The 26,027-nt window shown below is 51.9% G+C and overlaps 2 protein-coding genes across 2 annotated transcripts; both read right to left on the bottom strand.

Annotated features, from left to right (window-relative positions):
- Positions 1 to 3,614: 3,614 nt before the first annotated feature.
- On the bottom strand, positions 3,615 to 11,390 carry SERPINF2 (serpin family F member 2). The gene is made up of 8 exons (XM_082493009.1): positions 10,402 to 11,390; positions 9,567 to 9,629; positions 8,094 to 8,511; positions 7,664 to 7,807; positions 7,259 to 7,462; positions 6,279 to 6,421; positions 5,504 to 5,708; positions 3,615 to 4,687 (listed from the first exon to the last, which is right to left on the bottom strand). The coding sequence occupies exons 1-8, from the start codon at positions 10,459 to 10,461 to the stop codon at positions 4,362 to 4,364; spliced, it is 1,563 nt and encodes a 520-aa protein (XP_082349135.1). The 5' UTR covers positions 10,462 to 11,390; the 3' UTR covers positions 3,615 to 4,361.
- Positions 11,391 to 12,788: 1,398 nt separating this feature from the next.
- WDR81 (WD repeat domain 81) lies at positions 12,789 to 24,378 on the bottom strand (the record flags this gene model as incomplete). Its single annotated transcript, XM_082493301.1, has 10 exons — positions 12,789 to 14,581; positions 15,517 to 15,696; positions 15,881 to 16,026; positions 16,200 to 16,898; positions 17,206 to 17,371; positions 17,552 to 17,717; positions 17,988 to 18,178; positions 20,128 to 20,318; positions 20,425 to 20,532; positions 20,823 to 24,378. 10 exons carry the CDS (start codon positions 24,376 to 24,378, stop codon positions 14,255 to 14,257), a joined length of 5,730 nt encoding a protein of 1,909 aa, XP_082349427.1. The 3' UTR covers positions 12,789 to 14,254.
- Positions 24,379 to 26,027: the final 1,649 nt, after the last annotated feature.

The raw sequence follows: 26,027 nt of genomic DNA, 5'->3' as shown, positions 1-26,027 counted from the left end.
GGGCTCTCTTAAAGTGCTCTGCTCCCATTTTCCGTGGCTGCCACCCACCCTCCCACGGAATTGTACTAATTTTTTAACCCTGCCATCCCAGTCAGACCCGCTCGCTGCTATCGGAGTGATCTGGCGGGTAAAGCACAGCTCGGAGAGGTAAATGCTCCCTTTGCCCTGTTTGAGCAAGTCCTTTATCCCCCCGCAGTTTTGCCGTATGTCACATGAGGGAATTTCTTGTGTCTCAGAGGTATGGTTAATGCAGCAGTGTTTAATGGATTTATGGATTTATGTCCAAGATTTAATGGAGAGATTTGTAAAGTGGAAGCAGGGTTCAGTTGCTGTTTAAAGCAGTTAAGGGGAAGATGTTCAGAAGTGGTTCTATCCGGTGATAGTTACTAGTTAACAAGTTATTAACATAACCGGCTTAAAGTTTTTGGCTGAAGAGAAAGAGACTAAAAAGCCAAGGACTCTTGGTAAAAAAAGATGAATTAATAGAATGTTGTAGGAACTTACAGAATGATAAATGATCTGGAGAAGGGAAAGGGGCAGAGGGGTTTCGTTATTTTTTGCAATAGAAGACTCTAGGGGAGCACCCATCAGTGCACATTTAAATCGAGAGAGTCTATTTTTCATAAGTATTAAATTGTAAAACTCACTGTAACTAGACATTGCAGAAGATGAAAGATAAATAGATTTGGGGGGAAGAAAACCAACCCAATTAGTAGAAGACAGGTCCACTGAAGGCTAACAATGGTCAGATGTAACGTCAGACTCACCAGCTGGGCGATGCAACCAGAGAACAGTTGGTTTTCCTTGTCCCTAGTCATTCTTGGCTTTTCCCCCCCCCCCCCTTTCCCCCCCAATCATTTGTTACTGCTGGAAGAGCCAGGATACTGGGCTAACTGGACATGTAGCTAGCCTGCTCCAGGGCAGCTGTTCGTCTACTTGGAAATGCTGAAAGTGAATTGTAGTGATGTCAGTGTCCCCAGTCTAGGCTTGCACGAGGACATCTCCTTTTTGGGCTGCCAGCCTCGCCGCTAACAGGTAATGAGGAGTTCCTCACTCTTGCTGGCCCTGAGCTCATACAGTCCCTCGGCAAAGAGGAAAGGATGGGTTTAGAGAAGCAGTAGCTGCTGGTTTTGCAAGCCGGAAAAGCCAATCAGGTAGTCTGCCCTGTGACTAGTCAGTGCTTCAAAGGTGACCCTTTCTAACGAGAAGAGTAACAGCTGTGCTTTCAACTGCTTCTCACCTTGCCCTGTGAGAAATCGTCTGCAGGGAGATGTTTGTACTTGTTACTCTTCCATCATCGGCCCAAGAATGGGGGTGTTGGCTGTGGAGATATCTTCTGGCGGTTTTCATCTCTTTTTAATACCTTCTTTGTGGTATTAAAATGACCTTTATGGAAGGACCACTAGAGAAGTTTTTACATCTCGTCTGTATCTTCAGATGAAAGCCCATCTGTTTAAATACTGGTTTGGTTTTAAACCATTTAAATGAGAGTGGCAGTTGTATAGTATGTTATTATAGACCAAAACAAGCTTTATTCCTGTAGATGAAGGGTATCCCTGAAACAGTGCATTATACTCATATAACTACATGCAAGGCTTAAATCAGTTTTGTTAAATCAATACAAACATTTTACTGTTGTTGTGGTTTGGGTTCAAGATAGTTGGCAATATGCTCTCTGAACAGTGTTCGCCTCTGCTATGGAAGTACTGATTGTGTTCATACAAATTTGCTCTAGTCGGGGAAAAATACATTAAAGATACTGAGACTTATTTGATATTCTCAGCCAGTTGTGCAGATGAGCTATAGAGCAGATGCCCTGTGCTAGTCATGTCTTTTCAGAGTAGAGCTCAGTCAAAATGAAAGCTTAGCAATGCAAAGTGGAAATTCCTGAGCAGAGACATTAATATTACTTTACATTTTACAAACTGTCTCTTCTGGAGAGTCGGTGGAGTGAAAAAGAGTCTTAAGGTTGGTGTAACTGATAATTTGTTGAGCAAAGCACAGTCGTGGAGGGCTGCTGTACTGTCAAATAAGATGAAATTAATAGTTTGACAAGAATAGCTTGGAGAACCAAGAACCAAGCCGTTCAGGAAACTGAGAATAAGGGGAAGAAACTTTATAGAAGAGGAGGAGCTGGAGGGCAGAGGCATGAAAAGGAAGACTTGCACTTCAAATTTTGCACAGGTTGCAGTGCGACAGGGTGGAATTCAGGGAGGTTAGCGCTGAGGTTGCAGTAGCCAAAGGAAGACTTACCTAAGGCATGGGATGGTATTTCTGAATGTTAGGAATGAATCTGTATAAACAAATAAGCTAAAATGTTCCCTGTGGGCTAGAGCTATGCTCTCATAGTAGGGCTGAATTCTTGTGGGTTTACTCGTTAAAATTACATGGCCCCATAATTACACCCTCTTTTTGAAGGGTACGTGTCATTGCATTGGTTAGAGGGGTAGACATTATCTTCAGCCATTCTTCCCCTTTTAGACTGCAAGAAATGTGTAATTACGGGTTTGAGCCAGGACTTTTTATTCCCCAAAGTCTCCTGCCTCCCCGAAATTCGTGGTTAGTGAGTCAGTCCTTCTCTTATTCCAGCAGATGGTGCAGACTATTCAGGGACGGAGGCTCCCAGAAGCATTCTGCTCCTTCCTTTGAGGGAAGACAGACTTCCTGAGTGAGGAAAACACTGCCAGAAGGATGGCCCTTGTGCTCTGTAACTGCTATTTCAGAAAAATAGAGCACCATCCTTTTTAACCAGAAGCTGAGGGAGATTGGAAGCAGAATCTACTATGGACAGCAGTTGTTTTGTACAGAAATAGCTGCAGCATGGCAGGCTACGGTGAGTTAGACTAATATTTTTAAGTGGTAGGATGGCTTGGTTGGGTGGAGGGTTTCCCAAGAATCTTTCATGGCAGCTTATTTCAGACACGCACTGCTATATCAGAACAAGGATCCAGGGAGCTGTGCCTATCTCAGACAAAAGCGATGCTGTAATGGGACATTGCCTTTTTCCAAAACAGGGCAAAAACAATGACACTCAGCTACAGGTGTCAAAATCTGCCCCTCCTTCCCCTGGAAGCTGTCTTAATCCTCCATAGCATTGTGCTGTGGAGCCAGGAATATCCCAGAAGAGGAACAAAATCACAGATTGCGGATGCCAGATCAGCACCTTTGAATCTCCTAGTAGATGTCAGCAGTGGTCAGGTTTTGCCCAAGAGAAAGGTTAAGGATGGTCACATCCCTGCCTATCACTGTATTGCTGCTCACAGGCAAAATGCTCCTGTCCCTGTGCTGCTGAGCTCATGCCCTAATTCAAGGAATTCTGCCCGTTTCACAAAGCCAGCTCTGACCCGGTTAATGTTCCCTGCGCGCTCTGTCAGTGAGATGCCCAAAGCTTGTTGGACTCGGTCCTCAGACAGTCTTTACAGAATAGCCATTTCACCTCACAGCCCCTGTTGTCCTCTGTGATGAGGTGTAGCAAAAAGCAGATCCTTTGCGAGAGCCCCTCCTATCTTTCAATTTGTCATGCCCAGACTTTTTTCCTCCCAGTCTTTGCGGTTATTGAAGTTGCGTGCCTTTTTCCTTTCTCTGTTTGGTCTTTCAATGCAACACCTTAAGCAAATATATTCTGCTTTACTCTTTATTATTCTGCCAACATAAAAATTACTAAAAAACACTTTATAAAATATGTCTCGAAAAATCCAGCATTACCCAAGAACCTAGAGTTTCCCAGGAAAAGGGCTGGAGATAAGGATCCAAAGGGGTTTCCCACTGCAGACCCTCCCACATAGATCCCAATAGCCAAGAAGTGGGAAAAGGGAATCTTTGAAAAGAGCCTGTGCCTGGAAATCTCTGTGATGCATCCTAGAGAAGACAACTGGTTACTAGCCCAGTTGATCTAAAGGTCGTTTTCTAGGTGGGTACAGACAGTTTTGAGAGGAACGCTTTGAGGGAGACGTGTTCACGGGAACTGCGGAAGGAAGAGCCATATTAATATCTCTGGCAGTTGTCCAAGCTGCCAGATGCTAATGATGATTCCAGGCTACAGGGTACTCTAATAAGAGCTTAATAAAGACTCTAATGAGAGTCTGGGGACAAGGAAGCCTCCCTTCCAGGACTGAGAGCCCTGGAAGGGAAATCCAGGCAGAAGAAGCTTTTCAGGTTCAACAGTGGCGAACCCCAGCCTGGAGAAGCTCGTCAAGGCTGGAATGGGCTATCCCAGGGACCGGTCTCTAGGGATCTGTAAAGGAAAACAGCGAGGGATTGCCTCCTGTGGCCTCAGAGGGAGGTCTCCAAGGACAGGCAGCCTCTCTTAGCTGGTCCAAAGGGTCAGGTAACAGTCCCAGAATGCTTAGGCACTTTTTCTCTTATTTGGGCATGGGGTACTCATTGACATCCATTGCTTCACGTGAGTCCCGTAGCTCTTTTATCTGGGGAGCAGCATTGGGGTTAGGGTTCTGGACACTGCCTATGAAGAGCGGGATGCCTGTTTCATCTTCAAAGATAATGAAGACAAAGGGCCGGTCAAGGCTGAAAGCAGAGACTGAGCGTGAAATCGCAATGCTGGTAGCAGCAGATGCTTCCACCCCATCTTCTTTAAGCTCCAGGGTAGACTGATGCTGTATACTGGATACGAAGAGAGGCTCGTCTGTGATCTTCTGGAGATTGGGGCTTACGAACAGCTCCTGAAGGCCTACAGAGAAACGAGACTAAGTTAACCTTTCCCAGGTGGTGCCACCAGCTGTGATTTTTCTCAAAGCTATCCAAAGAAAGGAATTCCCTAATCAGTGCTACACGTGTTGTCCACCATGGAGGACTGGAGGCAACAGAAACGAAAGCTGCAGACCAGCTGGGTTCCCCAGTCCCTCTATCTATGGAAAGCTGAGGGTGCAAAAACGAGAACAGTTTTCACATGCTTTGTCCACCTTGTTTGGAATAGTAGTTTAAGAATTTAAAGCCTTCCTTAAAAAGTAGCTGCAAGTCTGAAGGCTCTTTCTTGCTAGGCTGGAAACACTTTTACAGAGATTTTTTTTTTTTTAAGCAATTCTGCTAAACAAAGCGAACTTTTAATTTATTCTCATCTGGAAAAGCAGTGCATGGTGGTTTATTTCAGTAAGCTCTCGGTTCCAGGTTTTGTGATCTCTGTTGGCGATTTCTGTGTCCTGGACACTACGTTAAATAACAAAGTAAGAGATAAAGGTTGACGCAAGGGAGGAAGTTGGTCTGGGCCACAAATAAAGGAATACGAAGAACTCGTAAAGATTGCAAGGAACTGTGAATGCTGCCTTCTCTATAGTATCATCTTGTTGGAGCAAAACATTTGGTGCTAGGCAAGCAAAGAGTAAGGAGGAGGAGAGGAATAAGAGTTGAAGGAGTTTGGATGTTATCTGGAGCAAGCTGTGAGGCACAGCTTTAGAAACAAGGATGGCAGTTTTTAGCGTTAGTGAACAGATGCCATGTAGATTGATCAGCTTCACTTGTTCTGTGCAGATCCTCTTAGAAGCCTTACCCATTTGGCTGAGAACCTTGTTGAGTTCCAGCTGGTAGTCCAGTTTTATTTTGGGGATCTTCACTGCAGTGGGTACCTCTTTGGGGAAAAGCTTGCAGAGTTGTTTATAAGGGAAGTTCTCCAACACATGAGAGGTATTCCAAGTATACTGGTTTGGTATGATGACCACAAAACTTATGTTACTCTTAAAGGGAAACTTGGCCACCTGGAAATAAAACCAACCAGAATTTATGGAAGAGAAAGGAAAGTTCAGAAAGTGATGCTTTTAGTTTAGTCTTTCTCTAATTGGTCTACAGAGCCAGTCTAGCATCTAGGCATCTGATTTCTTCAGGGGAGAAAATTGGTTGGAATAACAGCATCAAATTTTACTATTTAGCTACTGACTGGTAAAGATTGAATGCATGGTGGGGTGGAAGCCCACGTGCACAAACATTGTACCCACTCTGGCAGTAGCTGTATTCTGAAGGGCTCCAACAGTACATTGCCTGAGGAAATTCCTTTCCGTATTTCCTCATTTATCTTTAACTCAGGGCTTTAAATCTCCATTAATTCCCACTTAGTGGGAATATATCTGTGTGGTTTTTCATAGAGATTGAGAGTGACTATTCGGCATTCTTGCTAGAAGCAAGGAAAAAGGATGCTTATTACCTTTTTGTGTGCTATGCCTGTTAAAAAATAGTTGGGTTTTTTTTGAGAGAATAGTTGCAGTCAGTGAAATACAAGAGCAAGAGAAAAATCCCAGTCAAAATTTGTAGTGCTCCTAATAGAGCCCTACCTGAATGTCCTGGGACTCCAGTGTAAACCAGCTCAGGGAGTACTTCTGGGCTTTCATCATCTCAACTGGGACCACGAACTCATTGTCAAGATGGAATACATCTGGCCCAGTGAAGCTAACATCAAACTTATTCCTCCAAAATGCTATCAAAATAAAGGTATAGAATTCAACAAAGTTAAGTTTGGGTAGGAAAACAGGAACTGCCTAGCTGACACTCCTATTGTGAGTTCTACAAGGCAGATAGCGACTAGGCAAGTAGAAATACAGCAAAGAGAAGTCAGTACAAGGCTGGAAGAGCCCTAACAGCAGAAAGCACTTATCTTCCAGAGAGGGACTATGGAATAACAAAAAGAACGAGGATTAATCCTCATGCCTCAGCGTGGGAGATTACTGAAGGCTATGAAGATAAAGTATGGATGTTTGCGCTTTGAAAAATGAAGAGCCTTTGTGCTGCGTAGGGTGAAACCATGCTCCAAAATCAAGCTAAAGCATTTGCAGATTTACCCCAGAGGTAAGCGTTTGGTCTGTGTTTCCATGCACAACCCTGCGGGAATTAAAAGAGGAAGATGTGCCTGACTGCTGTGCTGTAATCAAAAAAAGAGATCCACAGAAGTTGCCTCCGCGCTCTGTGGTTGGTGTGTAGTGAGTTGCATGGACCTGGTTAAGATAAGCAGTGATGTGCTGCTGTCTGGGATCCTGAACCACGAGGCAAAAATACTGCAGGCTCCACCTGCTGCATTCTGGCTGTGCTGTCAAGTAACATTTTTAGCACATGTGAAGCAGTTGGGAATCACTACTGTAAAGAAATCTAAGCAAGAGGAACGGCAGATGCACAAGAAAAGAACAAGCAGATTGACTAGCAGGAAGCAAAGAAAGGAGATAGGAGTCGCCATTCAGCTACAGTGCTAGCAGAAAGCTAGTAGATTTCGAACTATTCCTCTGGGTGATCAGGCTTGAAAAGTAAGGCCTGTGGAGCTCACCATGGAAATGGATCGCACTGAGCAAGAGCATCACTGTGTTTTCAGGGAGCTGCTGTAGGAAGGTGGGTATTTGCCCATTAGTTGCTTCCTTTACCCACTTGTTTATGGCTACAAGGTCATCCTCACTGATCCCAGAAAGTGTCACGGGCTTTGCTCCGTAGAATTTCTCTGAATCCTCCAGGAACTTCTCTTTCACCTCAAATTCTGGCAGAGGAGAAGAATTCTATATGAAGTCATCAGACTTTGAAAAAAAATTTGCTCAGTGGCTCAGCCAGTGGCACGCCATTCCCCAGGAGGAGTGCTTAGGGGAACAGAGACATCTCCCAGTATGGCAGCGTGCTTCCATCACTCTCTCTCACCCAGAGTTTTATTCTACACCAGTACATATCCCCTCCCAGCCCTCACCTTTCTGCAAGTACAGACGCGACGCAAGGCTGAGGGTGGATTCTGTGAGCCTTCTGTGAAGGGTGCCCAACATGTGGTGGAGACAGGGCACCGACTCCAGATGCATTGCCTCCAGCAAACGCTTCTCTGTCTGATTTGCTGCTCCTAAAAAGCAAAGTCAGATTCCTGTTAGGTCATGCCCATGTAGTGGAAAATGGGGACATTACTCTAGCTGCCTCATGTTAGAAACATCTTGTGCCTTACAAAAGAGGCTGGAGAAACCTGAGAGCAGGAGCCTCAGCAGGGCCACGGAGGGCAGCTTCAATTGTAATCGTACCTAATTAAAGCTGCAGGAATAAGATTAAGTGCATTTTGCACATTGGTTCTTAGTGCCTCCAGGAGGGGGTACAGGGGAGGGCAGAAACCGATGCTTTTGTAACTAAGAAGTTACCCAGTGCCAGGTGAGACAAGGCGAGGGCGATGCTGAGGGGTGACAGGATCATGTTGGTGCTGTTGGACTCCAGCTGGACCTCTCTCAGGAGATCGATGCTGAATCTCATCAAACCATCTGCTAGCCTGCGGCTGTTCTTCCAAGTCAACTCACAATTTTTATCTTCAGCCTCTCCTCCCTCTTCAGAAGAGGGAATTTCCCCAGATGGTTGCTGTTTGTGACAGCCCACAGCCCCATCTTTGGCTTCATCTTCTGTGTTCCAGTCATTCCTCATGCCTGGCAGGGTGGTGGTGAAAGGTAACATGGGTCCATCAATGTCCTGGAAGCTGTCATAGGTAAAGTCCACCAGCTCTGCATTCGGCAGGGTTGCGATGGCTCCCAGCAGAGCAGACTGTACAACTCCAGCACTTTTCACGTCCTGGGGAGAAACGAGAAGGATAGCGCTGGGAAAGCAGGATCACAGTGATACCTTCCAACATGGGTTTTACTGTACACCTAAATGGGTTGAGAAAACTCTCCAGCTTCTCTACTCTGGTAGTGTATTTGCTTCAGTTTGCCTTTTAACCTTGAGGATAAAAGCACCTCAGGGGGGTTGGAAAACAGGTGGTCTTCTATCCTGGGAAAATGAGCCGAGTTAGGGTCTTGCAGTGGTTCCTCCTCTACTTGCTCTCAGGGCCTGCCCCAGCCAAATGAGCCCAAAAAGCATGTTTTGAGGGCAAAACCCACCACCTGTGCCTTCACCGTTTATAGATCCATCATCCTCAACCTTGATTTCACCTCCCCCTCTCACATATTTTAGCACTGCCAATCTGCCTTGTGCATCGGTCAGCACCCTCTACTGCTGTCACAGCCTTGATCCATTTTGGCTCAAATCCTCCTCCAGGCATCTGTCTCCTCTTGACTTGTCTGTTCTATTCCATCCCTCTTCTCTCCATATTTCCTCATTTTCCAGTTTTCTAAGCTTTAGCCTATAGCACTGCCGCCACTGTCCTCACATTTGCATGGTCTTAAACACATGCTTTTTTTCCCTCAGATCTCTCTGTTCCCACCCGTATACGGATGACATTCCTCTACTGCAGGAGCACTGCACTGTCAGAGCCAGGCTCAATGGGTGGCATCAATGACAGGTCTTTCTGCCTGTCACCTTCATAACTAGTTGTTTTCCTCATCTTCCCTTATCATTCAGAAATTAAATAATCCACCCACCAGTCCCTGTACACACCAGCTACTGATGTTTACTCCGTACACTGCCCAGTTATTTAGGCTGGAGCTTCCACCACGAAGAAGCACGGTGTTGGCAGCAGCGCTGGGTGAGGCAGGGAGGGAAGCCTGCACAAAGATGGACTTTCTCATTGCACTGGCGCTGCTAGATTGCACTGTCCGGACTCATCCTATCTCAGGACAAACTGGAAAACCGTTGCAAATACCACAGCATAACTTCAGTCCCCTTGGGTGGAACCAGATGTTGCTTACCTTCAGCTCCCCATCTTTGTCTAAGAAGAGACGCTTTTGCTCAATGGCGTGTGCTGAAAAAAACTGTACGGGGGGTGGGGGGGTGGGAAGAAAAACAAAACAAAACAAAGAAATAAAGTCAGCTCCCAGATAATTTCCTCTGAATTTCCAGAGTCATTCTGCTCTATCCCAGCTCCTAACACATTCCCATGGGGCCAGGTGAGAGACTGGCACCAGCCTGGCTGCAGCAGTCCCTGTGTGGCTACAGCACAGACAGGGCTTTAGGGTGCAGACCCAAGAGGCGGTGGGGTCCACCGTGGGGAGGTGGAAGTGAGCAGGAGCTGGGAGAGGCTGCGAATGCTGGATTTGTTTAGAAAGGGACCAGGTCAGAGGGGTAGAAAATAATGTATCCTCTAGAGACACAGCAGTGCGGTTTTGCAATCTCAGATCTGACAGGGATCCAGATTTAAAATGGGAGGGGGAAGAGAAAAAGAGCTGTTATTAAACAACCTCCTGTTAACCCCTGAAGGTCGTGGCCACTAAATAGAGTTGTAGCCAAGTTTCCAAATATTTTCCACAGAAATCTACTTGAATAATGAGCATATCCACAGCTATGTTAGATGGGGAAGAAGATTAGAAACCTTGCTGCACTGGGGCACAGGCTAACCCCATGGCATAGAAGCAGTGTCCTCCACTGCTTTGCCTTCCAGGGCTTCTCATGCAGGAGCATCAGGCGGTATTTGCCCTGTGGTCTGGTGCAGGAGAGCCTCCTCACCCCCCTTGTCCTTTGCTGGTTGGGAGAGGGCTGTGCTGACACCGCAGAGGCCCCCACTGTGGCTGGAGTGAAGCGACTTACCCTTAGGTGACTGTGCAGAGCAGAGAGGCAGAGCAGCCAGAGACCCCAGAGGAACACCATATTTCTGGAACAGAAGGACCAGCCGAGAGAGAAGTTATTTCCAGCTGCCTGGCAGCAGCAGGCTGAAACTATTGAGGTCTACAGGGAGAAAATTATCAACCTGGCCAAACAGGTTGGCGCAGGAGCTTGCAGAAAGCAATAGGGAGATGAACAATGGTGCAAAGAAACAACACAGGACTCCTGGGTCCAACGCCAAGGCAGCGAAATCAGAGAGAAACAGGGACCCGCGCCGGAGCAGAGCTGTAACCACAGCCAGGCTCCTACATGACGCTCTCCTGCTTGGATCCTGCATTTCTGACCCCGTCGCTCTCATTTCTCTGGATCGCAAATGGTATTTCCCTAATCAGTCCCGCACACACTGTGCCTCTGGAAGAAGACAAGAGCCTCTTCCTCTCCTGTGGAAACCACTAAGGTATGGGCACAGCATCCTCGGCTGTGGCCCCTGGCTCTCAGGAGAAGGGATACTGACCTGCCTCAGAGGGGCTGCAGGCACTCAGCAAGTGCTGCCTGGGAGGAACTTTGCAGGTAGAAAATGCAACACCAGAGCAGTTTCTCAGCAATGTGTCCTGGAATAGAGAGTCCTCCCCTTCCCAGCACTCGCCTTCCCCCTTTGCTGGCAGACCCAGCCTCTGCCACCCCCGCACTCCGGTTCCCGTAGGGGACAGGGGGAGACGGGCTTCCAAGGCCACGGATAAAACCCCACCCATTCCCTGGCCACTGCTTCACCCAGCCACTTTTCCCTTTCAAACAGAAATAACAGATCTTCTCCTTAACATAAAGCCTCCAAAGCCGAGCCCTCAGCACAGCTGCCATACACTCAGTTCCTGGGGCTGTTTTCCAGTCTCCGAGCAGTCCCTTGCTCTCACCCAAAACTGCTGGGCTGCCATCCCAGTTGCCAAGTGGAAGAAGCAAAACTTGAGGCCATTTCATTCCCCCTCCTCCCTCACCCCAAACCCTGCAGCCACATATAACCCCAAATACCCCTTTCCTCCCTGGGGGTGCCTACTATCCTTTAACCCTCTGCCAATTCACCCCTCTTTTCCGGAGAGACACTATTGCTTATTGGAGGAGCCCCCATTTACTGTCAAATCCTCATTTATTTGCCCCTTACCTGAGGTTGTTCGTGTCCACGTTGGAGCTGGCACCTGCTTTAGCCCAGTGTGGGGCGAATGCCATCTCTTGTCCAGCCCCCAGCCCCCCTCCTACCCACCGGCAGCGACCTTCGGCACCACCCCCTGTTTGAGAATTTGGCAGGCAAATATTGACCTACAGCATCCGGTTAAACATTTGTTTGGGGGAGAAGAGTGATTTTGTGGTGCATTTGGAGATGAGGACACATTTTGGGCTGCTGTACCCTCAAGACAATGTTAACACCGAGTTTACCAGCTCCAAAACTCCCATCAGCACGCGAAGTCAGTTATCTCTAGCAGTGGCTCTGCTTTCCACATACTCCCCATGCTGGGAACGTGCTCTTTTATTCATAACCTTTAGTGAAAACGTAGGGCTTGGTATTCATTGCCACAGGGCTCACTCTGTTTTTGGAATTTTCTTTGCGGAAAGCCCCAGATATTTACTCCCTGTATCCCAGATGCTTCTGCTGCAGCAAGCGCGAGGCACCAGTTTTAACAGATGGCTGGTGCCCAAGGCCCCGCGGCCGCGTACCGGAGAGCAGGAGGCAGCAATGCTCAGGCTGGGCTGAGCCAAGAGCAGCTGGTACCTCCCCCGGGACACAGCACGCACCAGAGCCCTGCCGGGGGAGTTGGCCCTGGTGCCGGGCTCCACAGCATGCACACATCGCTGCGGCATGGAGGATGAGTCTCGGGGATGGGCAGAACTCCAGCAGTCCTGTCCTGTGCAGTTTTGTGCCTTATGCAGAAGCGATGGTGATCCCTCCTGGTTCTCTCCATGTCCTCAGTGTGACAGGAATCACTAAGGAGCAGTGGGGAACATTAATGTGATCGCAGCGCTTGCAGCAGCTCTTGGTTCCCAAACTCACCCCAGGGAGTCTGGGGTCCCAAAGAGCGGAAAGGAGGCAGGTCTGAGCTCTGCAACCAGAAACTACTTTGGGATGTGCCGCTGCAAGATGGGGAGCTACTTCCCCTTGGAAAGCAGATCCAAGTTCCCGTGTAGCAGAATCCTACCTTATATACAGGGCATCTTCACCGCATCCCCCCCTCCAGCTCACCCAGGAACACAAGAGGTATCTGAACGCAGAGCTTTAGCATTGGCCACCAGAGCGGGAAAGCTGCAGCCAGCACACCCAGCCCTGCACCGCACCGCACCAGGGCTCCTCTGGCACAGAGCTTCCCCACACGCCCGTCGCTGCATCTCTTTGAAAGAGTTTATTAGAAGTAAATATTTACATCTATTGCAAATGGTTAATAGGCAACACGGGACTGAGAGCTCCCCTTGGGTAGGGAAGGATAGCAAGGGCCAACTGCTCACCTCCTCACCCTCCCCAGAAGCAGAGGGCAGCATTCCCAGCTGTAGGTGGCTCAGATAAACCCGAACCTGGATGAAAGCCCTTTCCCCTCCCAGAACAACTCACAGCAGGCTCCTCCTCTGCCCAAGATAAGAGCTTTCTGCTCCCCTGATACTGGCTCTGACTAGGCTGAAGGATGGATGGGAAAAGGGCTGCAACAGAAGTGAGGCAACTGCTCCTACTGCTGGGTCAAAGAGCACTCTCCTCGCCCTTGGGGTGGGAACAGATGGTGCTGTCCCAAAGGGAAGGTCAGGAGACCATGCTGGATCATGCCCCCTCGCTCTCACCCTAAAAGGGCAGGAGGGGACAAAACTGAGCACCTTTTTGCTGTCCTGTCTTCCCCAGGAGTCTGAGCAGCACAAAGGAGAGTAGAGAGGATTAGGAGGATTTCTTAAGAAACGCTGCCAGTGCGTGGCACACAGGGCATTCCTCACCCCTTAGATAATATGGGCTGCAGTGCTGCTGGGGCAGAAACCAACAGTCCATCCCTACCCTACCACTCCAGAAGCCAAAATCCTCATGGAAGCATCTAGTTCCAGCCTCCCTAGAAGGTCACATTCCCATTCCAAACTGTCCCTCTGCAGCAGCCCATTCCTAAATGAACCAGCGGAGCAGATGGGGTTTGTTCCTTGGCTGATTTCCATTCCAGTCTTTGCCCTGGAGCCAGTAAGGCAGCTGAAGTGCTCTAGTTAACCTCTCCTCCTCCCATACAGGCTCAAACTCAGCTGACAGAACCTACAGGTTATAACAGAGTGCATCCTCTGGGTCTTGAACACAGACCACAGGAAGAGGAGATGCCCGGCACCATGCAGCTCCGAAGGCAGCAGTTCCCAAGCCCAGCTTATGCTATCCTAGTAAGACTGTTCAGTGGTTCAGGAGTGGAAGTGAAAGGTAAGTGCAGATGGCAGTAGCTATACTGTTGTTTTCTTGTCAAGGGGCACCTCTTACCCCTTAACTGAAGGAGGGAGGATATCTGTGGTCCCTATTACTCTGCAGGGCAGCTCACAGTCCCCTGGGGATCAGGCACACATGGTACAGAAAGCTCCAGGCCTCTCTGCAGGGGTGACAGTGACCTACAATGCCCAGTGTTTCTCCCAGCAGCAGTGGAGGTTTCTCAGTTATGGCTTTTTTCTTTCTAAAGATACAGAAAGAGGTTAGAGATGCTTTACCAAGTGCTCGCTAATAAGTACACCTCCCCCCTGCATCCTCTGTTCAGAAACATCTAACTGCCTCTTCTGTAAGCAACTCTGCAGGCTTTCAGCTCTACCACCAGCGCTGTGGGACAGCCACAAGCTCCTGGGACAGGGGTCACTACGCCAGGAGGCGTATGATGCCGTTGTCTGAGCCCAGCAGGAGATGACATTTTGTGGGCAGAACCGCCAGGCTGGTCAGCGTACCCCGAAAATTCTCCGAGCTCAACTTGGTTGTGCTGGTGGGTAGGGCTGAGGACTCCAGCATGGAGTAGACACCAATCTTGTTGGCCACAGTGCCAGTGACCACTTCGTTGCCATAGAGGTCAAATGCGTGGATGGGTTCAGATGCAGATTTGTAGTGGTGCAAAGGTTTCTGCTCCAGTTCCTTCCAGACAGTCAGGGAATGATCCGAAGAGGAGCTGATTAGCACATTGCCCTCTGCAGCCTGCAGGAGAGGAAAGGTCAGTGAACCAACACTGCCGCAATAAAAATTCCCAATCTGATCCTGCAAATGAGATTAGCAGGTAGCCACCAATAATTTGACAGTCCCAGTGCAATCCCTTGGGACAGTCCCAGCCTTTTCCAAGCAACTGATAGTACTGAGGAGTATTAACAAGGCATCCAGGTGGACACTGGAAGCTACAGAACTCTCTTGTAGCTGGCCACCTCCTCTAGTTCTATCCTCCAAGAGACAGGCTGTGTCTCTTCTCAACAATGTTCTGATACTCTGCACAACTAATTTATCATCTGTTACTACTGCAGTGGGTAAAGAGATTATCATGTGGTCTCACTCTCCAACAAACCACCTGCCAAATTATTTTCCTTCTCAGAAAAAGGAATTGTGAGGCTCTCAAAGTAGAAAACACTCCTCAGGGTAGGAGAAGCCTGGAGCTGCTTATTAACAAAACTAGTGAGAGGGTAAACAACTCAGACTGCTGAACTTTGTTTAACCTGCATTTGGGTCGAGGACATCAGACCCCAACGCTGCTCCCTCAGGGCAGGTAAATATGGACAGGAGTTACTCATTAGAGTGACGCTTTCCCAGGGGGACTAAAAGCCCTGTGGAGAAAGCAACACATTTACTTCTTCACAGTGTCTCCTCCCTGTCCCTGCTGCAGACCTGCTCAGCAGAGACTGACACCTGCGAGGGCTGATCTCCGTTCAGCACAGGTTGGACCAAGAATAGACACCTGCAGCACTAACCATGGGACAGGAAGAGTTTGAACAGCCTCTTAGGGACACAGCAAGGGATGGACAAACGCCCAAAGGATGGAGGAGACAAGCCCTGCCAAGCAGCAGATATCAGAAGGACGCTTCATGCAACCTCAGTGGATCGACGAGTGTCAAAGCCTCAACCCTGATCCCAGCTGGACTTCTCACCTTGATCTGCAGGATGTCTCCCTCATGGGCAGGCCACCCCCGCATGATGAGTCCTGTCCTGGTGTCCAGCAGCACAATGAAACCAGAGGAGAAGCCAGCCATAACGCTGCGCCCATTAGGACTGACAGCCAAGCAGCGGATGAGCCCAGCGCTCACCCCACTGGCCAGGCGGAACTCATGCTGCAAGAGAGAGAGTCCAGCTATTGGGGGACAAAGATCAGGGGATCTGGCATTTAGGAGACAAGAGACCTTGGGGTCCAGCTGGCTTTTGTGGAGTCATTGCAGCTAGCTTTGGGCCAGCCATGGTGCCATCATTAAGCACACAGATGGAGGAGGGTGGCTCACAGAGCGCCAGACTCCCTACCTGTAGTCCTGGCTTCCTGTGATCGATGAAACGCAGCACAGAGTCTGCGCTGGCCACAGAGATGCTGTGATAGGGAGGCGGCATGGTGGTCACAGCTGTGATGGGGACTTTGCTGTCTAATTCGTCAAAAGTCCGGAGAAGTTTGCCTGTGAAAACATGATGGAGAAGTTACAGCAGTAGATGCACAGAGAACGTACACAGCAAATCTCCAGTTCTGCACTGTTTTTTAGCAGGAGCCACCAAAACTCAGTATGGCCCCTCTTGTCTTTAAGGACTAGACCACTTCACTCCAGCCAGCCTTCACCCTTTCCCTTCTTACCTGTGAACTGGTCCCAGATGTGTACGGTCCCGTCACAGCTCACCACGTGCTGCGATGCCTCCAGCTGGCTCACGTAGAAAACTGACTTCTTGTGCTCAGCGTATGTGAAGCGCGGTGGCACCTCACTGGTGCCATCCCCATAGTTGTACAAGGGCCAAAGGCGGACAGTTTTGTCCTTGCTGCCACTAAGAAAGAAGTCCTCACTGCTGAGTGGTGCCACGCACTTGATGGCCCCTGAATGCCCTGAGAAACTCTGCAGCTTGATCTGGTGGAAGTGGAAGCGGGGGTCATGTTGGCTCACCCCAATCTCATACTGCCAGTAGGCCAGCCAGTTCCCACACAGCATGTGGGTGCTGCGAGGAAGGTCATGCTTCAGGGCATTCTCCTCGCTGGATGAGCTGGGAGTAAAGCCATCAGTGCCAGCACTGAGGCGAATTAAGCCAAGACCCTCACGCTGTGTGTCCACAGGGACCTGGATGCGGTTCCCTACCAGCACGCTCCCAAAAGTACCAGAGTGACTGTCCTCGTGGTGGCTTGAGAAGGGCTCGGTCCCTCGCATATCTTGGTCTGAGCCCCCCGCACTCGCTGTTTGTTCCAGGCTAACCACCTGCAGGCTCTTGGGGTTCACATTCTCCAGGTAGAGGCTAGCCAACTTCTCAACCAGCGAGTGGTTGGGCACAACCGTTCGGATAACATCACCTGAAGGGAGAGAACATGGCTTCAAGGGAAGGGATTTCGCTGTCATCATCCCCCACCATCAACAGAACAAGGGTCAGCACAGGGCTGTGAACATAATGTCCCCCACAAGCCAGCCACACGCTGCTCCCAGCCAAAGCAGCCTGAAGCCTGGTGGGCTCCCGACCCAGCAAGCAGACCAAGCCACAGCGCAGAAGCTGAGTTTCCCCCAGCAGCCCTACACCCTCTGCCTTCTGAGTTCAGGTCCAGCACGCATGCATGGAGCACAGAGCGCTCTCACAAATCCCAGGAGATGGTGGCCAAGCCATACCTAGCAAGCAAGAGAAGGGGATGTAGGTGATGTAGGCCATCTCAGGGTTAAACACCTTCTGTAACTCCATCAGCACGGCCGGATCCAGGGCCAGCAGCTTCCCATCCGAGAGGGGCACCTCCATCACCGGCACCTCGCAGCTGCTCACTGACTCCACCGTCAACCCCTGGACAAGAGAAAATAGGAGGATAGCCAAGATCAGATGATCTCACCACATAATTAACTACACAAACACAGCCTGGGCTGGACGCTGCTGACACCAGTACTGGTGGATGCAGGTATGCCCACTGCATTCCTGCAGCTGGGTACTGGGGGGTGGTAGGAGGACCTCTCCCACATCACTGACCTGGTCTTGCAGCTCCTGCAGAAGTGAGAATGCCCCAAAGAAGTTTCTCACTGTGTCACTCAAATGCTGCTGCACCATCTCCTGCCCAATCCGCAGGCAGATCAAAGCAATTAGGCTGATTGTCTTAACGCACAGGACAACACGGGCCTGGGCACCACTGGGGAAACTGAAGAGGACATCCATTACCAGTTTGCCCTCCACATATAGCTTTTTCCCCTCCTCTGTTTCATGCTTCCTGCCTTGTCAGTGTTATCAGAAGGTCCTGAGCAGCACAACCTCTACGTGCATGCCATGTACCAGCACAAGGAGGTGCACATCAGGGCGGGAGCAGCCCCACAACCCCAGGAGCATTAAGGCTCCCACAGAGCCATTTCCAAATCCCTGATTTTGAGTTGTGCCAAGCCTGGCTGAAGGCACAGCAGACTGCAGCGCTTACCCAATGGCCGGCGAAGTGAGGAAGCCCAGCACCGGGAGCAGCACCTCCTGGCTGATTTTGGGGAGAATGTCCATGAGCGTGGTGTCCGAGAGACATACCACGATCTTCTGAGTCAGCGTCACAGCAGCCAGGAGCCCTGCCTCCTTCCGACTGTTCAGCCGGCCACCACCGGACCCGCCACTGGGTGCAACCTGCAAAAGGAGTCCTCCAGTGCCAGGGCCACCATCTTCCCAGCAGAACACATCAAGGGTGATCCCAGGATCACCCAAGCTCAGCCTCAAAACCCGGCACAGTAATGCTGGTCACAACCCCTGGGAGAGGAACCTGAGCACTAAGTCTCAATGGCAACTCATGTCTTGCACTCAAGGGATGAGCCTGAAAACTGACGAACAGATGTCAGCGCAAGAGATGAGCCTGGAGAGAATGGTGCAGGACATCCTCAGGCTCACGCACATCCTCCAGAGGGCATCTTCCTGCAGGGTGCTCCCACAGCTGGGAAACTCAGAGGGTAGAGAGAGAACCCCAGACTGGCCCAGACCATCACCAGCCCGGGGAACTGCAGAGCATCGTTTGCCAGCACAGGAAGAGGGAAAACCTATTACATACACATGACTTAAAGCAAGAATCAGCATCTTCATCCCATGCCATCTTGAGCCTGGATGCACAGACTGCAGAGGAAAAGTCCTTGCATGAAATATCCAAGCACAAATTATGGGCAAACCTGCTGCTGACTTGTAGGAATCCAGCTGCTCCTAACTTCATGAGGCAGAAGAGCACATCCTTTTTTGCTGACAACGTACCGATGCTGGTTACAGCAATGCCAAAGAGTTAATAACAGCAACACTACAAGATTTCTTTCTAGATTGTCCTATTTCCTAACTCCTAGACAAATCAAACACCCAAGACAAGAGAGCCAATAGCAAAAACCACAAACAATTCCCAGTTTCCGCTATATTTCTTGTACACCTGCCATCTTCCAGCTCATCACACAGGCTCTTCCTCTCACAAAATATCCACTCTGCCAAATCCTGCAAGAAGGATTGACTTTATCCTATTTGTGACCCGCAAGTTTCATCGCTTTCATATCAGGTTGCCAAATGCTGCTCACGGGGGTATTAATCCCCCCAGTGCCCCCAAGCAATAAGTTAAGTAAAGCAAAGCAGAACAGCTGGAGCTATGATTGCAACTGGGTGGAGAATGATTTTGCTGAAAAATGGGATTTTTTCCCCTGAAAAATCTCCCCTTCAACATTGGAAAAATTGACAATGCCTTTTTGTTTTCTTTAAATGAACAGCTGTGGCCTCTTTTTCCTCTACGTTTAAGTTATCAAAAAGCTATTGAAGTTTTCCATTTAAACAAGAATCCATAACGAAAGTGTTTATAACCACTAAAAAGGGAGCAATATGAAAAATAAGCCTGTTTAAAACATTCAAACCCTTTTTTAAAATGAAAAATTGGTTTGTTTTTCAACCAGCTGCATTACACACATTTTCTTCTTGCTATTCAGCTATGAATTTCAAGCTGAAAAGTTTGTAAGTCTTGCCAGTATTTTTATACAGTTGAAAAACCTCCTTTAGCCTCTCCCTAGCTCATCCCCTATCTACCCATACAGACCTCTAAAAACACTCGCTCCAGCAATCCCGCAGCAGCCCAAGCCGCTCCAGCTGCCCATTATCACAATCCCATCCATGTGCCAGCTCTGTTTCAGCACACTTGCCCAGCAAAGCAAAAGAAAACCTTTTTATCTGGTTTTGCGCGTGCCAGTAAAGGGTCTAGACATAGAAGCCCCCCGGCTGAAACGGGGAAGGAGGGGCTGCGGCAGCCCAATGCAGATTCATGGTGGCCGAGGCTTGCTAAAGAGCAAAGCCCATGTACGCAGCCGCACGCTTCACTGCAAGTGGTCCAGAGCTTACGGCTGGGGGTGAAAGTGCCTCTTCTGCCTGCATCAGCACAGCCCTTCTCGGCCAACACAGCAAGAACTGCTCAGCCCACACTGGCCCAGATGGAGCTCAACCCAACAAAAATTTTTATGCAGGAAGCTCCTGGTGAGGCTGGACTATTTTCTGTGCAACGTCCTGTTGTGCCTGGACACAGCTCTTGCCCCAACGCGCGTGAGAAGAGGAGAAAAGGCAATACTAACCAGGTAGCTGATGTAGGGCAGATACTGGTAGGTGAGGACGGGTTCTCCGTACAGGTACGCCACATGCACAAGACAGGCCAGCACTGGTTTGGACACCTGATCTCCCAGCACAGGCCGTTTTTGGTAGATATTTCCTGTACTCAGGGGACTGTTCTCATCGTTGCTTGGTACAAACTGCTGCCTGGTGGGGCCTGCCCAGAGACAACATCATGAGCCGAAGCAGCAGGCTACACCCCAGCAGATCATTTTGGGGCACAGCCCATCCAGGGACCCTGGGGTCCGAGGAGCAGACATTACCCATGTAGCAGGACGTAAGCAGACGAAGCAGGTTCCTGGCGATGAAGCGGGACGTAACGGTAGGGCCCAGCTTGGCTGAGAGCCACCTCACCATCTTACAGGCTGTGTCTGCAAAACAAAAACAGTCGCAAGGACAGAGCCCGGCACGGCGCAGATTAGCTATCACCCAGCTGCTGCCCACACCCTGCCTGCCCTGCAGGCAGCTCCCTGGGTCTCAGACCCACACGCTACAGTGGAGACCTGGCCTTTTATACTGGTTTCATCGTTGTTCCCAAGCTGGGGCCACAGGCACCCCCAAATCTGGACCCACTTCTTCCCTAGCTCTTCCCTTCTCCCACTCACTGCTGTAAAGTGTTTGCCATGCTCAGCAGAAAGGTTCAACGCTAGCAGGGTCTTACCCAGGAGTATTGTCTGCTCTTTGTCATCAGAGTGATCCGGCAGCTCCTCTCCCTCTCCATCCTCTGGCTCACTGCTGTCATCAGCCAGGGTGACATCCACGGAGGCACCAGCCTCCACAGCCACCGTCAGCTCTGCATCAACCGTGGCGTCATCATGCTCCTCTTCATCATGCTCCTCTTCTTCCTCCTCCGAGTCCTCGCTCTGTTTCAGGTCCTGGCTGCTGTCCATCGACTTCAGGCTGCTCTTGTCCTTCTGGGAATCCCCATCCGCGGGTCTGTCCTCACCCAGGGACACCTCGCTGGCGCTGCTCTTGTCACTGAGCCTCCCAAGGCTGAGCGATTCCTGCTCCTGAGGCTGCAGGGACTCCCCAACATAGAGGCCGCTCTGGAAGTCCTCGCTCTCAGGCAGGTAGGCTTGGTCATGGAAGCTGACACCAGAGGTGTAGTCGAGGAGGTCGAGCGTAGCAGAGCTGTGCTCCACGTCCATTTTGATCTCCTCCCCAAACACGCATGACACTGGGCTTTCCCCTCCACTTTCATCATCTTCGGCCGTGCCGAGGAGGGATTTGCTCTCCTCCCGCGAGCTCTCGATGCCAACAAGAATCTGCAGGATGTGTGGCAGCAGGTTCAGGAGGAAGGACTGCAGCCCCAGGCGCACTATCAGCTGGGCAACAAAGCAGTCTGTGTAGAGGTAGAACCTGCCATGGCGGTAGCAGGGGGTCTCATACGCTCCAATCAATGGCTTCAGCAAGTATTTATTGGCATTCTTCGGACCTAGGGATTTAGCTATGGGTTCAAAGAGGTACCACGCAGCGTAGACAGCAGTATTCTCCTCAGACATCAGAGACAATATGAAGGGCAGAAGAATCTCCAAGCCTTCAGGAGTGATTTCAGAAAGGATCCCCTCCAACTGCTGCCACAGCTGGAAAACAAGTTCCCGGCCCTGACCTTCATCCTCTATCTTCTTTGCCTGATAGGTGAAAATGAATTTGTGCAGGGCTGGGAAGTATGTGGGAAAGGGGACAATAGAGCTGTAGGGACTGAGAAGCTGTGTGGGACAGGGTGGGGGGAGGCCCTGGGAGATGGGTTTGTAGTCAAACAACTGCACTGTGCCCTTGCCCAGCTTGGTCTTCAGAAGCTTCTCCACTGGCACACTCAGCTGCAGCAGGACGTGCAGCACGTGCTGGAGTGGAGCCGGGATCTCCTTGGGATGGTAGCGACACAGATTACGCACCATCAGGAACCGCTCCAACAGCGATGCGTCAGGCTTCGAAGGACGAATCCTTGGTGCAAATATAATCTCAGCTACCAGAATGCCCAAAGCTTGCATGTCCCTCTGGAAGAGGTCCGAGAGACCCAGGGGTGGCTCTTCCCATGGCTGCTCCATTAGCTGCATCTCACTGCTTAAGCCTTTAACTAAGAAATTGTCCAGTTTCTCCAGTTCTTCCAGGGCCTGGAGCGGATTGAAACCTTCAGGAAGCGTGATCTTCATGTCAATCTGATCCACAGCACCTGCCTTGCTCCGACGGAGGGGTCGGACACCTGAGGTTTTGCCTTCAGTGGCATAAGCAGGGAGTGTGGTGGGCTGTGCTGAAGGCACAGTGGCACAGGGCTGATCAGCAGCTCTACTAGTAACAGAAATCGACTCCAGGGCTTCCGTGCCTTGCTCTAAATCGTCCTCACCAGCAATGGGTTTCTCCCCAGACCAGGTGGTTTCACTAGGAGTAGCCTCCAGGACCAGCCCATTAACCGCATCTGTCACCTGGCCTTGGATATCCTCCAAAAACACAGTCTCCCTGATGTTCTGGAGAACAGGCCGGGCAATGGCTGGAGCTTCAGCAGGCATGTAGGCAGGTCCCACCATGCGCCTGGGATGTGGCTGGTCAAAAAGTTGCACAACCCCATAAGTCGTCAAATGCGTGTGGTTGTCTACTAGGTGGAGGCAGACATTCTTCTCCTTGACAGCATCCTTCCCCAGCAGCTTGTACCCAAAAGTGAGATCAATCCAGTGATGGAGGTCCTGAGAAACTTCCCAGCTTTCAAGCAGCATGCGGTGGACTTCAATGAACTCCTCGTAGGAGCTACACCAAGATGGCACGTCCAGGTCGGGCATGTCTGGATGGATGGATCGGAAGATGGACGGGTCCGTATAAAACTCTGGGATGCACTCATCTGGGGTCCAGCTCTGCATGCGCTCCATGCTGGCTGGATACTCATTGGGTTCCCACTGGGACCTCACGTGGCAGCACAGCACTGCTTTGGGTGTCCTCCGAGCTGTGTACACATAGTAGGTGATATCCGAAAGGACATCAGAGATGTGATGAGGGACGTGGAGCTGCTCCCCACTTGACCCACCAGCAACAAATGCTTGCTTGGTCATCTCATAGGTGAAGTCCAACTGCTTGTCTCCCTTGTTGAGTCGGAACTTGGATTTCCTTAGGTCCCTGAACTTGCCATTTTTGGTAGTGAAGTCCACCACCCACGGAAGAACTGGGTGATAATTGGGGTCTCCCATTCTCCTCCCAGCCAAACTGTTTAGACGCATAAGGTAGTCAAAGTTGCTGACCTGCCCATGTACCCACTGTAACACCAGGTCTCGGAGGTCCTTCTGGCAGGCAGTGCACCTCATATCCTGCCCTTGCACGCCAGCACTGCTTTGCTCACTTCTTTGTTCCAGACCAGCCTCCAGATTCACTTCCTCCTTAGGTTCCTCGTACTCTCTGAAGTTCACACGGAGCCGGCTGCACAGCTTCTCATCCACAGCCACATCCCGAAGGGAAAAGGCGCCGCAAGCCAGACCTGCCTGGTGACAAGCCTTCATGGCCTGCAGCACGTGGAAGAGGAGGAAGAGGATTTTGGCATGGCTGTTGGTGAGCTTGGCTGGGCTGAAAGTCACAATGTCATGCAAACAGTACTGCACGTAAGGGTAGATGATGTACAGCATGGTGGCCGACTCCAGCAGAGCTTCTGCCTGCAGCACGTTGGGGCAGCAGGGCACCCCCTTGGCGGCTGCCACACTCTCCTTGGCAGGGGAAGCACCAGGCGCACTCTTGCCCACCTGGAGGACGGGACAGCCATAAGCCTTCTGCAGGGCGGCCCGCAGCACATCCAGGGCCGGCATGGTGGGGGGCACATCGGCATGCCGGTACGGCCGCACGTAGAGGCAGTGAGCCCGGCACCAGAGGTTTCGGTAATTCTGGGAGGCAACATTCTGCATGAAGCCGTGCAGGGTCTCCGGGCTGCCATTCCACTGGTCGGAGGCGGTGGGCTGCACCTGCAGCGGATACACCAGCCGGTCCTTCTGCAGCCCATGGATCTCCACCCGAGTCCAGCTCGCTGGCAACTTCTGCACGGAGTGCTGCAGGAATGTCCTCACCTCCACGTCGCTCAGCCCCTCCGGCCGTGGGCACAGGCCGGGCAACACCCGGCGCTCTTTGAGGCTCACCAGCCATTTCACCGGGACGAAGGCGGTAACGTGGGTCCCCTCAGCAGCAGCGGCCAGCTGCCGGCGGTCGATGTTCAGGTCTTTCTCCACGCTCTGGAGGAAGCCATCCATATTGGCTTCTGCTGGAAGAAAGACGGCCCATAGAGTCTGCGAGTGAGCAGAGGAGTGCGGCACTGTCCCTGCCCTCCCCGCGGGAGCCCCAGCTTCCCCGCCGAGCAGGCGCCACACAGCAAGTCTCACTTCCCCATTGACACCCGGGGAAAAAAATGCTAATTTTCGGAGCTTGCTCAAAAGACACTCTATCTGGGAGGGGTGGGGGTTAAGAAGGGACCAGCCTTGGCTGGAGGGGGACAAGATGGGACCTCCACAGCCAAGGAGTGGGACACGGTGGGACCTCCACAGCCTCAGGGCCAGGGAGGGGGACATGATGGGACCAGTGGGGGAGGCATGATGGGATCTGCACAGTCACAGGGTTGGGGAAGGGGACGCGATGGGACCCCTGCAGGCCCAGGGCTGGTGCAGGGGACACAACCGGACCTCCACAGCCCCAAGGCCTGGGAGGGGGACATGAGGGGACACCTACAGCCCTGGGGCTGGGGGGGGACACACACAATGGCACCTCCGCAACTGGCGGGGATACATGATGGGACCTCTGCGTTCCTGGTGCTGGGGGAAGGGACACCACGCGACCTCTGCAACCCCAGGGCCAGGGATGGGGGGGACATGATGGCACCTCGGTAGCCCCCGGGGGGTGACACGGGAAGATGCCCATCCCCCAGGAGCACGTCCCCAGCACCAAGCCAGGGGCCACGGCCCGAGAGGCAGCCGCCGGCACCGTGCCCCAGCTCCACAGGACCCTCGCTACCGGAGGCGGGGAGGGAAGGGGGGGGGGGGGGGGGCAGAGCCGTGCTGAGCCCCACAGGCCCGAGGACTCGTCCCGGGGGCCCTCACGCCCACCCCCCATGGTTGGGGAGGGGGTGTCCCCTCACCTCCCCAGGGCTCCCGCAGCGCCCGGCCCGCGGCCCCGCGTTACCTGGCGGCGGCGGGCTCAGCCGCGGCGGGCGGCGGCGCGGGCCCCGGCCATGTTGGTCAGGTGACAGCGGTCACATGCGGCCGCCGCGCCGCCATGTGCCCGGGGGGCGCGTGGGACTCGGGACACAAACCCCGCCGAGCCCCGGTACCCCCGGGACGCGGGGCCGGGCTCCCTCCAGCGGCCGCGGGGGCGTGATGGAGGACCGGGGGGGAGGGGGGGGGTTGAGGGTTGCGCAAGGCCGGGGCGCGTTGCCTATACATGGGCAGGCGGCGGGGCATGACGCGGTGGCGCCGGTTGAGGTCACCGTGACGTCAAAGGCGCTCCGCGCTGTCAGCTGGAATCGGGAGAGCCGAGCTGACGAGGCATAAAGGGGGCCCCCGCGGGGCGGGGGGGGGGGGGTAGGGGGGGCGGCGGCAGGTGGATCCCGCCGGCGGCAGGTGAGTGCCGAGCGGCGGGGGAGCGGGGCCGCTCCGACCCCCCCCGCCCCAGCCCCGGAGCCCTCCCGCCCTTTTCTCCGCCCGGTCCCATCCCCGTTTATGCCGGGCCGGGTCCCACAGCCACCGACTGAGCGACACACCGGGGCTCTCCCACCAAGCGCGGCGCTGCCCGAGCCGCCCTCCTGCGGCCGCATCCCGAGCGGCCACTTTAAGGGCGCAAGAGGGCTCCCGCCGGGCAGCGCCGCGCGTGGGAATCACGTGGGCGGGACGTGGAGGCAGCCCATTGGCCC

Source organism: Vanellus vanellus, assembly GCF_965231255.1.
Source record: "Vanellus vanellus genome assembly, chromosome: 19".
Classification (NCBI taxonomy): Eukaryota; Metazoa; Chordata; class Aves; order Charadriiformes; family Charadriidae; genus Vanellus; species Vanellus vanellus.
The sequence above is the reverse complement of the archived record's forward strand: the minus strand, read 5'-3'. Positions and strand labels throughout refer to the sequence as shown.

Coding starts and splice junctions, on each gene's coding strand:
- SERPINF2 (XM_082493009.1), bottom strand. CDS start 10,461: ATGGTGTTCCTCTGGGGTCTCTGGCTGCTCTGCCTCTCTGCTCTGCAC. Junction 5,709..6,278: donor TGGAGTCCCAGGACATTCAG/GTAGGGCTCTAT, acceptor TTTTATTTCCAG/GTGGCCAAGTTTCCCTTTAA. Junction 4,688..5,503: donor CAAGGTTCTCAGCCAAATGG/GTAAGGCTTCTA, acceptor GTTTCTCTGTAG/GCCTTCAGGAGCTGTTCGTA.